Source organism: Polyergus mexicanus, unplaced genomic scaffold, assembly GCF_030449975.1.
Source record: "Polyergus mexicanus isolate NDT 795.1 unplaced genomic scaffold, iyPolMexi1.0 SCAF_1, whole genome shotgun sequence".
Taxonomy (NCBI): Eukaryota; Metazoa; Arthropoda; class Insecta; order Hymenoptera; family Formicidae; genus Polyergus; species Polyergus mexicanus.
The window spans coordinates 2,186,500-2,204,504 of record NW_027223321.1 but is presented as its reverse complement, the minus strand read 5'-3'; the positions used below and the strand labels follow the sequence as shown (position 1 = coordinate 2,204,504).

The 18,005-nt window shown below is 34.8% G+C and overlaps 1 protein-coding gene across 1 annotated transcript in view; it reads left to right on the top strand.

Annotated features, from left to right (window-relative positions):
* Ptp36e (protein tyrosine phosphatase 36E) overlaps window positions 1–18,005 on the top strand; it is a 60,942-nt gene that overhangs the window by 7,552 nt on the left and 35,385 nt on the right. Inside the window, exon 2 of the mRNA XM_070315752.1 lies at window positions 5,296–5,572. Coding sequence (XP_070171853.1) covers window positions 5,296–5,572 — 277 coding nt within the window. The remainder of the gene's footprint in view (window positions 1–5,295; window positions 5,573–18,005) is intronic.

Sequence of the window (18,005 nt, the reverse complement as noted above, 5' to 3'; positions counted from 1 at the left end):
TTATTATAGACTGAAAAGTATTAATGTTGTGTTGTTTTAGTTAGAGAAAAATCAAATGGTATTAAGATCTTATCTGAAATACGATGAGAATCGATCGCCGTAGAGAATCAAGTCGCATAATTGACATAAAGAAGTGATTGACTTCATCTCAAGCGTTTCATCGGTCCGCTAGGTCCAATAAAGGCAACGCGATCATATATTCTCGCTGTTTATTTCCATCAACTTATATATAAACGCGATATGAAAAAAGTTTATTCGAAAGCGCCGATGTATATGTGTGTGTGTGTGTGTGTGTGCGTTGTATATTTATGTATGTGCAGCATACATTTGGTGTTTTTACAATCCGTTGTAAAATTATGGTAGCGAGAGAGTCGATCGCTCACGGGAGAATCTCTCGTTCTTTCTTACAGAGCGATAAATAAGAACTGCGAAAGTTTTGCCAGGGCACGTTCGAGAATGTAAATAGAAATAAAACGCAAATGAGAGCAATTATAATGTTTGCCCGAGCGCCAAGCAAAACTTCGAGTTTCATTTAAATTTACAAAAGGAGCGCTGCTTCTCAAGCGAGAACCGAAGATTTTGTAAAATCCACTCACGAAAATAAGTTAGCTTGCAAATTATCGTACAGATTTGAAGAAATTTGTCTGTTTAAAGAGATTTGTATGCTTTTAAAAGCTGGATTTTTTTCTTTTTTGAATGAGAAAAAGTTTTTTCTTGAAATCGAAATTGGAATGTACAATAAACATTTTGTAAAATTATTTTCATTCAATCGATGAAAGTTATTAAAAGCGGGCAAGGTATGCAAAAAGAATCATCAACCTACCTTGCGTATTTTCCTAGAGTCTTTTCCAGGTTGAAGAAATACGCGCGATGGTGCATATATGAATAATTCATCGAAAAGTTAAATCACGAGACACCAAATTAAATTTAATTAATGGGCAAATATAATATAATTAATGCCCACCGTAATGGTAGTGAAAAAATTAATCTCGAGCAGGGACTTACGTAATATCCGATGTGCGGTTGCGAAAATCGTAATGGTCCAATTGTGTGAGAGAGAGAAAGGCAGAGGGAGAGAGAAAGAGAACCGTCTTAGTCGGTGTTACGCGAGTATTTTTGTACCACCGTTCCCTCCCACCACCCTCCTAGCTACCAGATGATAAAATAAAGTCGGGGATTCCTAAAGAAACGAACGGTATATCGTAACAAGAACAATATATATCTTGGCGAGAAGAAGTAGAGAGGAAAGAGAGAGAGAGAGAGAGAGAGAGAGAGAGAGAGAGAGAGAGAGACGACTTTTCTCGCCCTTCTATACGTCCGCCCCCAACGAAATGATGGCTTGTCTGGTATTAAGTACTTTTGAGTTCTAATTTATTATCCATCCTCTTTTATGAAATGGGCGGCAAAACACGATCAAGTACAATAGACATTTCGATAAACGAGACTTGTACATTTTGATAAACGACTTGTCTGATTACCATTATCGATAGTCATTAGTTATAAACAAAAATCAATACTTAATTTAGGGCTATTAATAATTATAATTAATGCGTTATCAACAATCAATATCTAGATTATAGTTCGACAAAATGTACTGTTAGCTTTTTCCGTCCGATCGAGCGTAATATTTGCTACTTAATTATTAATTGATTTAGTTATGGGTACGCTACCGAAATTCAGATAGAGACAAATAAATTGTTAATTTTAATTTTCGGTTAATTGAGCGAGCAAAGAGCAATTCTGTCTCATGATATACTACAATTATTAATTATAGCTATTAGCTAGCACATAGTTAATTTTTATAATTGTAATTAATATATCTACATATATATATATAAAAAAAAAACATATATATTTCTCTTTTAAAAAAAAATGTATAAACAATTTAAAAATTAATACGCACCAGGCAGAAAGTTTCATTGAATTTTATATATGTACGAGTTTTATATTTTTACCTACACTCTGCGCAAATCGCATTCGACAAAAGGCATTCTTTTGATGCATATATATGCATTCAAAGTTCGATCAATTGTGCATATAGAACAGCTGTTTAATTGCACACTGCAATTATAGACAGCTGCCGATATTCTATTAGTTCGCGCGTGTGTATTTAATATCAACTTGACAGAAATTACGAAAGAAATCAAATTCAATCGCGACGAAGCGATTCTAACTTTCTCGAGAACATACGCCACATACGGACAGGCAATATTGGAGTTGTTCCACGCCATTACGACGGAAATCCATCATTGGACGCGACGGTGACGGATTAAACCTCGCGAGTATCGGCGCGACGTAATACGATAATTATACATGGGGATCGTTACACGTCACATCGATCGATCGAAACTTTCTGCGACCGAGATCGAACGGTCGCTCGAGGCGCAGGAAGAAAGAAATTTGCTCCAGTTACACTAATTTAAATACTTTTATAAGAGACTTATAAGTCTCTTTGTCCTTTTTTCCCTTCTTTCCTTTTCTCTAGCTTCTCTTCAATTTCTTGTGATGAATTGTGATAAATTGAGAGACGCGGTACCAAGCGTATAATAAATAATGCTTCCGTGAAAGTTGTGCCTAAAATACGTGTCGCTTCTTTACAATATAATAACTTGTAAAAAATATATACAATACATATATACAATATATTAGTTATATAAATTACATTTTTTATTAGTTCTTTTGATTTGCGCGTTTCTAAAAAATTCAATTTGACTGATGTAAGTGGAGGAAAGCACAATTGTCATGTATACATGTTTCTGCCTTTAAAAGATTAAAATATTTGAAACAATTTGCATGAGAGATTTATTACGCAGCTTCGCGAGAAATGTCGTCCCCGCAAATTGTTCCTTTTAGAAGTCGCGCGTGTTTTTGAGTCGAAGTAATCCGAGCTATCCTGTGCGCTAGCGGAAAATGAATAAGAAAAATTCAGCGCTACATAAGTTATGAAATAGTTTCTGCATCTTGCGCTAATTGCATGTGTATAATAGTTTAATTGCGTCATAGTAGCAATTGCATACGCGAGATAGTTTTCCCAAACTTTGGCGTGCTGGAAATTATTTCGCGTATATAATCGAAATAAATAAAAGTAAAGATTTAAAAAAATAATCTTTCTTATATGAATCTCGTATCAAAAATGCGTTAAAAATATAAAAGTATCCATAAGATTTAGATATTGTGTTAACATGGGAGAAAAAAGAATTAATTTAATACAAAGAGCATTATAAGAATAGTATTTCTAGTTACGTTCTTAATTTGTTAATCGACACTCTATCTTCAATTTAAAAAGTTATGTTATATCCAGTAAAATAACTTTTAATAATATTATATATATTCTTTCGGATTTTCCTGAAGCAAATGCGATTAAAGGTACATTGTTGATAATATTGTATAATAGAAACCGGAGGGACGGCATTTACTGAATGAAACGCAATGAATGAACAAGACGATCATAGACTACTATTTTGTCAATAGACTCTATTATTAAAATAACAAACGTTTCGGCAATAAAGTCGTCGAAAATTTTTTAATATGAGATTTTAATATATGATTATAAGCAATATAAAAGTTACAAAAGGTTTTAAAATTTTACATATATAATAACAAATTTTATATAAGTTTTTTAAATAAATTATTTGGAAATTATTGTAATCATTATTTGTTACATTTAATTAATCTATACCTCTTTAATCGATGTATACATATATAAATTAGATATACATTACTGAAGTATAACAAACGTTTACAAAACTTCAAATAATTAGAAAATTTCCACATTAGAAATTTTTTGTGACTTTTCCTACTGTTGCAGATCAAAACTAAACACTTCTCTGGAATTTAATCCATTAATATTACTTTTGATCATTAAATAATAATTTCAATGTTCAATACAAATTTTAAAGTATTGTAATCCACAAAATTTATTCAATACATCAATGAAATATAACGAGTGCTTGCAACAATTTTAAGTATATTTTTGAAACGGTAGCACAGTACCTGTAATAATTATTCTCTTATAAAACATTTTATTATTCAATTATTAGTTAGACTTCGTCATCAGATTAAAATTAAATTGCACGGGCACTTAACTCGTTAATGCCGCTTTTGGTATTCGAGAGCGATACCGATGGCACGCGTAGGGGTTATTAACTTATTACATCTCGCAGCGATAAATATAGTCGTCGGGGAAACATGTAGGAAAACACGACGCGCGATCTCCTGCGTCACGCTGTCAGCTGGCCGTACCGGTCGTCTCTATTTACTGCCATGTCGCGTGAAACGATTATAGTCAATCAAGGGACTAAGATCATTACTCGCTTTAGACGCTTGTCTGCGAAATTCAGTGGAAATTCGCTTGAGGAAAAGAGGAATTTTCCGGAAAATGATTAAGAATAATAAACCCGTTCACGAGGATGTTTAATTACGTCGTCGGAAGCGTCTTTAATAAATCCTGTCGCATTCGAGCATTAGTAGCTAGAAATATATGTTTGTCGCTAGAAATATATGTTCCCCAGGAAATGCGAGAGTCTCTTCATCTCATCGTTTCGGTTGATGCTTCTCATTTTCTTGATCGCTTTCGTCAGCATGCTCACGCGTCACTCGGTATGCTTGAGGATCGTAACTAGAACAATGATAATCCTTCGGGGAACAGTGTGCATGACATACAAACAATGTTGATCGCCGCTTAACGTCATACATACCCTCAGATATACAAGCTGTCCGGATGTAAATATTGAAGGAGGATTATTATTCGATACCTTTTTTTTTATATTTGCCTTTCGCAGAAGAACGACAAGAAATATATATTGCATGTAGTAAATTGTCGGCTTGTATACTTGCAACTGTACGAAAGTATTTATATCATTTATATACTTTCAACTATATTTTCCAAACCCAAATTAGAAAACTTTATTTGTAATTATTTACTATTTACTTTAACTTTATGAAATGTTTCTATACTACTTTAACATCATCTAATCAATTATGTATAAAAGGATCAATTTATAAATATTATTAATCTTAAAGATTAAGAGAATATACAAATGTACATAAAGTTAAAAAAATCTTTCGAAATAAAAAATAAAGTAGAGAGATAATTATTATTTCTAATAAACAAATAAAATTTAAATTTTAGATAAATCATTTTTTCTTCCATTTTTCGTGTACACTTTTTCTGATATTCGCTTATGTGTAAATATCTATATTTTGTATATATCTATACACTTTTTAGTATCAATCTAAATAGATATAATTTATAATTTTATTAATTTTGTTCTCTTTGTCGATTTCTTTTTACAGAATATGTCGTCTATACGAACGCAGTCGACCGGTGGCGGTGGCGTTCTCGGTTTGAGCAGTATCGGTTCCGATCGTACGGGTGCGACCTCGATTGCCGCCGGTTCCCACTCGCATTCCCACTCGCACAGGAAGCACCATCATCATCACAGAAGCAGAAGCGCGCCCCGGGCACCGGAGAAACCGCCCAGAAAGCGTCACCTAAATCCCGGACAAAGTCTCGCCTCCATTCCCAGCCAGATCAAGTTGTCTATGCTGAACAGCGGCCTCATCTCCTTCGGTGAGTCGACTACTCAATTCCGTTCTACTTAATGAATCACGCCCCCATCTGGCTCCGAGTTAATCCGGGACAATACTAATGACTGCGAGACGGATTTCGTGGATAGAAAATCTGAAGAGAGATATTTCAATTTTCCACCCCTTATTCTTCTTTGTTATCTTGAGATTTACGCATCAGCTAAACGCCTTCGCATTTATACGAATTGTTAAATTTACGCGAGTCGAAGGATGGATAAAAAAAAAAAAAAAAAAAAAAAGAAACATTAGACGCTGGTATCGATAATTTCGATAGCTTACTAGGTAGTTTGTAAAAGGAAAATCCGAATCCGCGGTTTTTGACATTTTATAATACTTTCATTAATGAATTATTGACACGTGAAGAATTATTGACAATGAATCATCGCGCACGCAATATTAACTACGTATGTGCTTTATATATTTTTCATATCAATGCGTTAAGTTCATTCTTTTCTAGCTATGAAATTGTCATGAATAAAGTATAATACAATAAAGCGGCGAACGATAAATAAATGTTTCATTGTAATCGAATAAAATGTATCGCATTATCTTCGTAAATACGAGAGAGACGCCGCGCCATATTGTCGCGCTGAAATTGCAGAGATTTCCGCGTCGGTGTCATAAATACATTTTCAACGTTACGTCGAAATAAATTTTATGCATTCAGGCCGTGGAGAATCTGAAGGCTTCACTTAACGACTGCGCAATTGACACTCGGTGAAGAACATCAAGCGCATAATTCAATGAAGCTGTGAAACGCTCTCTCTCGAGGCCTTTAGAGACGTATTAGAAGCTTTTAGCGTCGGGCTGACTGTTTCATCGCCGGCGTTTTACAAAACTTTTCCGTTCGTATTTTGCATCTCGCGAATACAAAAAAAAAAGGAAAAAGTTAAATTCTCTTTCTCCCTCGCAACGATCACAGCTGGCGAGCTGTAGGTATCTCTTGTAAAATATTTTCATTCTTTTTTTTGAATTTTCAAGCTTTAATTTTGCTTTGCTTTGTTTTGTTCGCAAACCGAGAAAATCGAAGCTCCTATGGCATTATATATTCTCGCTAGTCTTCCGATTACGAACTCTAGACTCTCGAGAAGAGATTCAATGTACTCTAAATATTTTCGAAATTCTCGAGACCTTTGTACTAAAACTTAGGGTAATCTTCGAGAGATTGAAAAGACGAAGAGATTTTGTGAAACGCTTGAGATCGCAAAGAAGAAACTCGCCGTTCAATTTGAAAATGTTTGAAAAACGAGCTATGCCGTGAAACTGTTCAGCAATATTGTCGGAAAGATCATAATTGTGATATCTTTACGAACAATCCTCTCGGGTGGTCATCATTAACGTTTTATCGGATTTTAAAGCGCTTCTTCGATATTTTTCGTCGATATATGCGATAGATCTCGCTCGATCTGAATAGCAATTACCATCGTTAACAAGTCAATACGTAAACATCGGTAATCCCGATGACTTGTATGCTGCCTCGTGATTCACATCCGTAATAACGGTCTGAGATATCTTTTTAAATTCCGTAAGTGAAGTATGTAATGCGGAACATCGAGTAGCAAAGCTTTCACGAATGAAACGGACCGTCGCTCTTAATAGACATTATTTAAATTATATAAAAGTCCCTTCATACAGCAAACCAGTTATTGAGTATCATCGAAAGGAAAATAATAATTTTCAATAAATACAGCGGGTGGAAGAATTTATAGAAATAACATGACAAATAATTTATCACAAAGACAAATCGTAATAATAACACAATGCAAATATTTGCGATTTAACTTCGATTAATGTATTTTCCAAATGTTTTACAATTCGTGCGGTGGCTTTGATTCAAAGAGAATAGCTAGAGTATATTTGTCATACCTTAATAGTGTCTTTACTGAATCACTGAATCGTGCGGGAAGATAAACATTCGGCGCCAGAAATTTTATCCAAAGTGTAGAAAGAAAGAGAGAGAGAGAGAGAGAGAGAGAGAGAGAGAGAGAGAGAGAGAGGCGGGAAGGCTGTTTATCCTCAGGTGTAATCAGGCGAATGACGTATCTGCCTCGACACCTGCCATCGTCACGCAAGAAACCAATTAACGCGGGCGTTCCTTCATCCACAACGGGTAGATAGCACTTTAATGGGTCATTAAGGACCGATCGAGCGTTATGTATTGTCGGTAAATAAAAAAGGCTGTAAAAAAACGTTAAAGCTTACGTTTAGTCGGATAACGAATTATTTACATTTTTTCGCTTTCATCGTGAAGAAGGCGTACGCGCGTTATTTTTTTCGATGAATAAACATTTCCGGTTGTCGATGCATGTGAATGGCGTTGTCATTTTATTCGAGCGGACAATGTGGCCGAGACACGTTAATCATTGTTTGAGACAATAACATTGCCAGTTATATATTTTCAATTGTATCATGCTTCTTGTCGTGTATTTTTCACTTTTATACGATAGAATGTTCCCCGGAAAATGATATGGGATCTCCTTAATGAAAATAGTACAAAGAAAAAATAGAATAAGGAAAATCCTACGCAAATATTGCGTCAAAAACGCATTTAAAATGATTAAATTGTATGTGATAGCCGGCTCTTTACTATTATCCGAAACGACTAATTTCTCATCGGTGTAACGTGCCGATGCGATCTCGTACAATTTGAAGAATATAGTAAGAAAAATGGGTTAAATGTCCCGTATCGGCTTTATTTTCAAAGGTATGAAAACGCCCTTGAGTATTGTAAACGGCTTCATGCATTTTTACAACCTTGTAATGAAAACTTTTTTCGCGCAGAGCGAGCGAGAATGTTGACATCGTACGACACGTGTGCGACATTCCATTTTATGTCGTAAGGGGGACAGATATTTCTGATTAAATCGCAGGTGTTCTGCGAAAAAGAAGAAGAGAGAAAGATAACGCTTTAATGTGCCGCAGTTTTAAGTGAAAAAAATAGTTTTATTCTAATTTACTTTTCACTAAACATGAATTAAATCATGAATATTTATATTGCCATTATTGCGGCTTGCATGATAAATTATATTGTTCGCTAATAGTTACTGACATGGTTTATAATAATTCTCGGCAATCCTTCTTCCCGTCGAAAAAAATTTAGTATAAATACTAAATTATAATTAATAAATTATATTTTCTTAAATTTTTTAAAAGCCTTAAATATATATGACGCGAGATTAATATGCAATATCCTGAAAATGTTAAAACAAAAGCAAATTATCTCTCTAATTTGATTATTATCTCTCTAAATTTATCACTCAATCGAGTTTGTCAAAAATGTTTGGCTTCGATTTACTTTAATTATTCAAACTTCGGGAGGAAAGAAGCGCGCGGAAATGTGTCGGGATAAAGAGTAGCGGCGCATTTCGGATATTTTTAAACCGGTGCACATGAGAGACGCGCACACCGAACACTGCATAACATTTGGCGGTGTGATGCTGCTGTCACACGACGAACAAAGTTAGTTGATCTTGACACAAATGCGAGCGACCCACTGCCACGAGAGCGTTGTGCCTTAGCGTCGTCGTCGTCGTCGTCGTCGTCGCCGGGGGCGAGCTTCTTTCGCAACGGAAATAAAACGATGCTTTTCCGAGCCGACTCATCCGACTTACGTCCGTGAACCGGATACGAGGTGCGAACATGACGACTGCCACATTGCATGATGACGACGACAACGACGAGACTGGAATTTGTTGAAGCACTTGACCTCCTAGCAAGCTTTCAATACACATATGTTATGCATTTCACGAACGAATCGTGTTTCCTGACGAGATTTTTTTTTAAAGAAGGCTCTTTAACAAAGTTGAGAGAACTATTAAGGTAGATTAAGCGTCCGTGCATTTCTTTATCTTTTCTACAAACATACTAAATGAAGAAAGTTTACGTGGACAAAAAATTTGTTGGTCTCTATTGACGCGCGGAAAAGTTTTATCATTAATTTTTAGAGGGAACAACGGATCCGCGTGTAAATATAATTAATAGTTGTCCAAGAAATTAATTAGTAATTTAATTACGAAATTAATAATTAATTTTTTAACATCAACAAACTTTTCGATATAGAGAAGAATATAGGAAAGGATGATAATTTGACATATATAATATTATTTCTCAACCGCAAATTTTTCAAAACTGTGATATGATAGAGCAATTTTAAAAGATTGGAATCATAATCAACAAAAAAAAAAAAAAAATGAGGGAAATAATCACTCTCTCTTTCTCTCTCTCTCTCTCTCTCCCTCCTATTCTTTTCTTTTTGATTGAATTTTGTATAGTCGATATATTATACCTCGAACTATATTAGCATAGATATATAAGAGATAATTTCCCGACAAACAATTCTCTGTAGCTTCAATACAAACAACGCGAGTAAGCTCAATCTAATTATTGCGTTATTATCGGATAATCATACGCGTATTACACGGTCAAACGATATCTCATCGGTGACACGAAGTAAAACGATGCATTGGGCGCAATAACTGATACTAAGATTTTATTTGCATATTCACTTAAACGAGAGAATTTATTTTGACTAAATGCCCGCGCAGTCCCTTAAGCCTATTAATCCATTTTCTCAGGTGCGATACCGGCTGAAAACAAGCCCATCGGATATCCACCTGCGAATGACAGACAGGGAAAAATGTGCGTGACAAACAATTATTTTGTGCCAAAATGGCAGATACGAAGAATCTGCGAACGTAAACGTATATATTCATACATGTAAACATATATGTATGTACCTTGTATACATATACGTATGTATGTATGTAAATATATGTGTATATATGTGTATAGATATCCTTTTTTATGTTATTTTGTTAAAATTTTAAATACCACGAGATCTCTTGATCACCTGGTTTTGATAGAACAAATAATTTAATTCAAACATTATACAAATATTGATCTGATATATTATAATATAAATTATATTATTATATAATTATTATATAACGCAATAAAATTAAAATATATTAACGAGGTTCTAATGATAAAATTATGTATATATTTTATCATTTTATATTAATATTCTTTTGATTAACTGTTTTTTTACTCTTTATTATGACTTTCTTGAAATTTGCATGTTACGCTTGGCAGATTTTTCATCAAAATATAAATTTGTAATAAATCTGACTCCGAGAGAGAAAATTTTCTTTCGAATAATCCTTGAAAGCCGGAAATTGTCAGCTCACGGTCTTACGATGCTCGACATGCGTACATTACCCCGTAAGATCGATCGATTCTCTTTGCAAATTGGTAATTCTGATTACCGGGCGTGATTGGATCTCCATCCGATCGACGTGATGACGGGTTAGCCACGTCAAATAAACCGACTAGCGAAAATAACTCGGCAGCGAAAATTTCCCGCGCGGGCGCACATCTCTGCGTCCGCCGAAGTTTTGCGGAACGTTTGTATTTAGGACGTCGAGATAAAACGAAAATATATTTCTCTCGCCGATGTGTGTATGCGGCTTCAAGAGCGCTTTATAAATAAATCGTAGCCGGTTAAGGTTGCGCCGCATTATACCTGTAGTACACGACGATTATTTCGCACAATCATCATGGAATAACACGCGACCGCGTCTATCGAGATTTGTGTCTCGCGGTTGATTATTTTAGTGTAACGTGTAAAATTTTTTTTCCGCTTATAACGCGGGGATCAAATTTTTTAATGTCGAACATTCCTTCGTGAACCCCGTTGTTTTTCTCAAAATGAGGAAAGTAGTGCCGTCACTCGACGACGTTTGCCACGTGCGTTTCATTCTCGTTGCTAGTTTTCTCTCTCTCTCTCTTTTCCTCTCTCGCTCGTTGCGAAAATGCGGGTGGTCGTTAAGCTCGCGACCGCTCGTTTATATTTACCTACCTACGGCGCGCGGCATCTCACGCTTTATTCGTGCCACCTGTTATTCTGCCGCATTTCGGCCGCTCGGCAGAAAGAGTCGCGCATTCCCGGCATTCTCAGCGCGTTCGTAACGCGGAATTTCCAAGAGACAGAGAGAGAGAGAGAGAGAAAGGCGTACACCTATACCTATCTGCTTATCCCGGTAGAACGTGTATGTGTGTGGTTGCATGTATGGGCGTGTGTCGGTGTCACATTGTCGACGCTCAATGCTAAATGCAAACTTGTCGTGGCGCCAAGTAAGGCCAATTGCTGCATAATACCCGAAGCTCGGAGTCGTTCGTTACCGACATAATGGCCGGTGCCCGCCATCCCATCGACGACACGTTTTCGCCGATTGTCATGACGATGAAAATTGAGGCTGGAAGGAAGTTTATTTGCATTCCCGGTACAAATGCGATAAGCGCTCGATACGAATTTCAAATGGACGGTTCAGTAAAATAATATTTCATATTTGTCATATCTCAAAGATTCGGCAAGATTACAAGATTACAATATAATCGCTGATTAATTAATCAACCTCTTTCTCTTTCTTTCTTATGAATATAAAAAAAATGAAATTTAAAATACTTAAATATTTTATTATCTATCGCGAATGCAATTTGTTACGGAAACAAGCTGCAAAAAAAAGGGGAAATCTTCTCTTTTTCCCATTTTTTTTCTTCTATCGACACGGAGTTGATATATTTCGCGCATGGTTCTTGTTTTATCGAACTTTCACGCGGTTGATGATAAAGTTGTCGAACTCACCCCTACGAGCTTTATAGAATATCTGAGAATTTTTCTTGTCAGTAATCGATATCTTCCCCAACGAACAAAGCGTCGGATGTAAGATACATATTCGTGCGGTAGACGTAATATCGAACGAATACAGGAAGTTGATACCGAGTTGCGCGTTCAATGACAAGATATAGACGGTGTACGCGTCGATATATATGTGTATATACGTGTCTGCGTGTGTGTGTGTGTGTGTAGAATTGTCTCGTCGAATTCACGGAAGTCGAGGCATCTACGTTCGTTGCCGCGGCTATGTCCACACACAGTTTAGTTCATTGTACTTGCCAGACTTTAGCAACCGCGGCTGCAATAGTGCACGAGTATAGACGTTCAACAACCCGTGCGTTCAATGTAAAGAACTTCAATAATTGTAATGCACATTCTGCATGTTAGACTGTCGCTATGAAAGAATATTATTAATATATTTCAGTTTTAAATACCATAGTCGAGTCATCCAATGTAGACTTGGAAATGTATTAGGTGCGCAATAATTATTTTAATGGAAAACAATAACATATATTTAATTTAAATATGTACATATTAAATATGTAAAAATATTTATAATAAATATTTTTCAAGGCTTTATTTTTTATTTTTCAAATTTTTATATTATTTTTCTCGAAAATAAAACCTTGTATAAAAAAATTTTAAATAAAATTTATATATATATATATATCATATATATTCAACAGAAAAAGAAACAGAGAAAGAGGAAATAACAGAAGAACTTTAATCAAGCTCGCTTATCGCCATTAATAAAGTGTATCGATTGGGATATATATAGCGACAAGAACGGATATATATGTACGCGTCCATCGATAATCGATCGAATCGTATCGAGCGATCGCGAAATGAAACATAAATGTCACGTTGCATCCGCGCACAATTTCGATCGGAAATTCTGACCCCTGCTCGGTCGCGCGCGCGCGATAATAAAGCCGCTGATTGAGAAATCAAATTAAATTGCGCACAAGCGTAATTCGATCGTTTAATCTAGTCTGAAGATGCTGTGAATACGAGCGAATTTCATGGGAACGAATTTATCGTGTGACTTTATGTTTTCATTTAAGCGCGCGCACTAATAACTGGTCAATTTGTGACTAATAACTACAAATGTAATTTTATCAGTGACATTTTTTTTTTTTAGGGATTTTTCGTCATATTAATCTTGTTGCGATCACATAAATAAATATGAAAAACTGAAATCCATGTTAAATAAATATGAAAAACTAAAGAATTGATAACATTATATAGTTCACGAAAATCGCGTTATTATTTCGTAATATTAATTCTATTAACAAGTATTATCTTTTTTTTTTTTTATTACGAAAATGAGCATGGATTTCTTCTTGATTCATCCTGTATACAATGTCTACAATAACCCAAGAATCGCTTACAATCTCCGATAGAAAGACCTCGCTTGGACCAGCAACAAAGGGTCAATTAAAAATTCTCTTCGTTGAAAGAGAGCATTTTGCCTTTCTATGCGAAAACCGCGATTTCTAAAGCTAAAGGTTTTTATCCTTTTTCCCTTCCCCTTTCCCATCATAAGTCGATCCATAATCTCCTTGTCACTTCTTATCTTCCTCCCTCTTTGTCTCTTTGTTTCTCTCTTACCCTGACAGATATCTCTCTTGAATATTACTTGGATACGTTGGTTTCTTTTTTGAGGTAAAATTCAAGACGCTTTCTCATTGTGAAGTGCGTCTTAACTTTTCACGAGTCGCTCGTAACTTTATAATTTTCGCTCCGAGAGTGCTCGTGATCCACAATAGCTTGTTATTCTTGCTCTCATTCCGATATATGATTTTTCGTATTTCCCGCTTGTGATATATAAAAATATTATGTCTTTGATCATATCAACTATTGATTGATTTTATATATATATATATATTATGTGGAATTCTTTTATATCATAATTCAAGTTATATATATATATATATAACTTAAATTATGATATAAAAGAATTCCACATAAATTTAGTTAATAGAATATCGGATCAAATATTTCCACGATTTTCACAATTTTATAAAATGATTATCTAAGTTACAAAACAGTAGTGATTCTCACCATCCTTGAGAGCATCAATAGACCAGACACCCCTGTTAAATCCAAATTCACTGACCCGTACTCTGACTTCAATTTCATCAAACGCGATTTGACCTCTATTTCCACAAGCGAGTTTCGATAAAGTTCTATTCTAAAGTCCTGACGAATTCTAAAAGATATTCTCTTGTTTCGCATGGACTGCGTAATAATGTCTCCAAGGGAGCATATCGAGCCGCTTTGTAGCTCGTTAATATCCTCTCAATATCCCCTCATCTCGTCTCGATATTCGCGTTAAATGACAGAGCGCTTGCGATAAGCATCAAATTTGTTCGTAGATTTCGCGTTGATAAAATTGCAATATTCAACATTTGTCGCGTATATTAATCGCAAGAATGTTTATAAATCCAAAGAATGTTTATAGATGTAAAATTCAAATGATAATATACAAAAGCTTTAAGGTCATTAATTAATAGAGTTCAAGAAAATTAATTTAATTCATAATTAGCGAAACGAAAATATTATGACAAGTATCTTCTCGCGACGATCGGACTTTTGGAATTTAAAGGTAATATTTTCCCTCGTAACATATACAAAAGCGTTTGCCAAATTTTTTTTTTTTTGGCACAATACATCACCAGAGGAACTACCATTAATCTTTAGCATACCAGACGCAACAATACCATCCTTAAAATGGGCTACATGTTTGTGTTTTAACGCGGAAAGTGCTGAAAAGCTTGAGAGTGCAATCGTTAATCTTGAATTACAATTCACGTGCAACGCATCGACGTATACACTGTATGTAAACAAGAGAAAAATCGTTTCGAGAGATAATTCAAATAGATAATTAATGTTGAATGAAAATTCTATTTAATATAGTGACGCTAATTATCTATTTAAATGATATCATCATTTTTTAATTCCTTTCTAGCTTTTTCATCAGAAGATAATTTTAAAGTAAACCGGATAGCGTTATCTATCAAAGAGTGTCCTGCGTTATTTCACAATTCACAACCTTAATTATTTCTTGTCGTGTCGCGTTAGTTTTGCGCGATTATACTTTTCTTTTAAGCCGTCAGTTATCTTTCGCTGATTGTATTTTTTATTGTCGTATCAAGACAGCAGCCGTCCCGGAACGAAATGGGACATTAAAGTTTCAAATTGCTCTGGCTGCATTAGATAATCTCGAGGAAAAAAGATATTCCTTTCTCTCTCTTTTCGCTGAGATTTTCTCAGCCGGAGAAAATCATAGAAATTGCCGAAGGCTTAAACGGCAATGTATGCAAATGTTCTACGGCTTGATGGAAGCAGATTATTTCCATGAAAAAGCATGCAGATAATTCGGAAATATGTGTAATCCACACGAATCTGCAGCAAAACACGAAGAAAAATAATTCCACCCGTCTAAATCCGGCGGGGAATAATAATTTTATAGATTTTCACGAATTCGTGATAATTTATCTGAGATAAATACATGAGGTTTTTTTCTAATTGACAACAATACATAGAAGCTGGCAAAATCCGATGCGATTTGGCTCGAAATCTTTGGCAGCGGTTCCCATTATTTCCCTGCTTGTTTCTTTCCGTCTAAAACTTTCGATCTTTGTGAGCTATTTCTATGCGGTTACGCAAGAGATGATATTTTTTTTGCCCGGCAGACTAGACAATAAAATTCCTTACAGTCTTTGACAATCATGACATTGCTATCATTTTCGTTTGCGAACATTTCAAGGAGTCGATGCAGTTACGATAACGAACAATCCAACCCGTGTTTATTAAAAAATTAACTATTCAATTGCAGTATCGAATACGCAAACTTTATTGCAGACATAAAATATCCCGCGATATATTTTCCAAATATAGTATATTTTACACCGGAAAATGAAAGCAATGTAAAAAATAGCGATTATGCATACTTTTCGGTTTTATGTAATAACTGAAAAAAAAAAAGATTGGTCATACACATATCGATATGACATAATATCGCTACATATTTAATTTTTCGATAAAATCGATACTTATATAAGAAAGGTCACTACGCGTTTTTCTATCGTTATATAAAATATATTTTGTCTTTATGATATTTTTAGACTTTCATTTGCCGATATAAGTGTTCAGTAATAATGTCGGCATGTAATCAAATATAAAAATACCATAAACATGATATTTTTATATAACAATGTAAATAGATAATGATCGTCTCATATTTCTATAATATGGAAAATGAAAATCACTGTGTGAAATTATATTATAATTCACAATTCTTATTGTTAAAAGATAATAGCATGATTATGTAACTGAAAAGTCTCGAATTTATGTATGTTATTTCTATTTTGTAACTTCTTTTATGTATTAAAAATACATCAAAACTCTAATTAATAATATTGACATAAAACAATAATAATACCAATATTACCGAAAAGTTATGTAAATTATGAAAATTTCGGCCATATATATTTGATATTTCCGAATTATAACCGTTTTACATTTAAATTCCATGTATTGTACAATAACTTTAATCTCATTTGAAAGATAATTTAATTCTCTACAACTTTTGTTTCGGTACTTTGTGTTAAAAAACGCATACTTTCCCTGATATTTGTAAAAATGTTAAAAATAACCGTGATTTTAGCGGTTTTTGGGCGCTAACTTTCTAAGGAAGCATTTTTCGACCCATGTTTATAGGAAACTTTTTGTTCGGTATTAAATTATCTTTCAAACGAGATCAAAACGATCGTGGTTCGCCCCATAGATTTTGAAATAAACCAGTTAATAACCAATTTCAAATGTATCGAAAAGTGTTTTTGCTGCTATTGACGGTTATTCGAAAATCTATGGAACGAACTATTGGGTTTGACGGAAATTTCGTTCGTTTTTCACTAAGAGATGAAAACCGTAAAAACGGGACAAACTTTCCGTTCAACCCAATAATATATCGTATATAACGAGATCTTTTACAAACGCATCTAATTGCGAGAATATAACTTAATTTCGATTCGTATGCAATAGTACTTTGTGCATCTTGCAAGATTAAATTTCGTTAAGCGAAAAGTTCATTTCTCTCCCTTGTGTCAGTTCTAAACAGTCGACTTGTGCAGTGGTCATGCGATGGCTAGCAATCCCTATTAGATTAAAAATGGATTGCGATTGATTTCAAACGGCGTGAAGGTTTTGTGGAGTTGGAGAGCGAACGAGCGAGCGAGCCGTACTTCGTTCGCTGTCAGATTAGAGGTGCCTGACCCAACGAGGGTACGTACTACTTCCCGCAAGGCATGTACTCGCCCGCGTCCAAAGAAGTTTCCCATCACTTAAACGTGCTCGTCCCGCCGTCAGTCAAGCGAGCTCAAATACTCACGATGGCAACTCAGTAATGTCACGGAGAACGAGTTTCGCCAAGTTGGTCCTTTTTTATTCAGACTCTATTATGCGATCATTCAAAGTTTCCGATGCAAAATTTGATAAAATATTATTATATTCTTATAAATATATTTCTCTTATTATAAATTTTTTTGTACAAAAGATATCGTCTTTTAACGTGCCATGTGTTATCGCAAGGATAATAAATATTTATCACAATTCTCGATAGTTGACCGTTTATGTTTGTCATGAGTTAATGAAACAAGCAGATAATGAAAAGTGCACGGGAGAAATAACTATATAAATACGCAGGCAAAAGAGAAGGGAAAAAGGAAGATGTAAC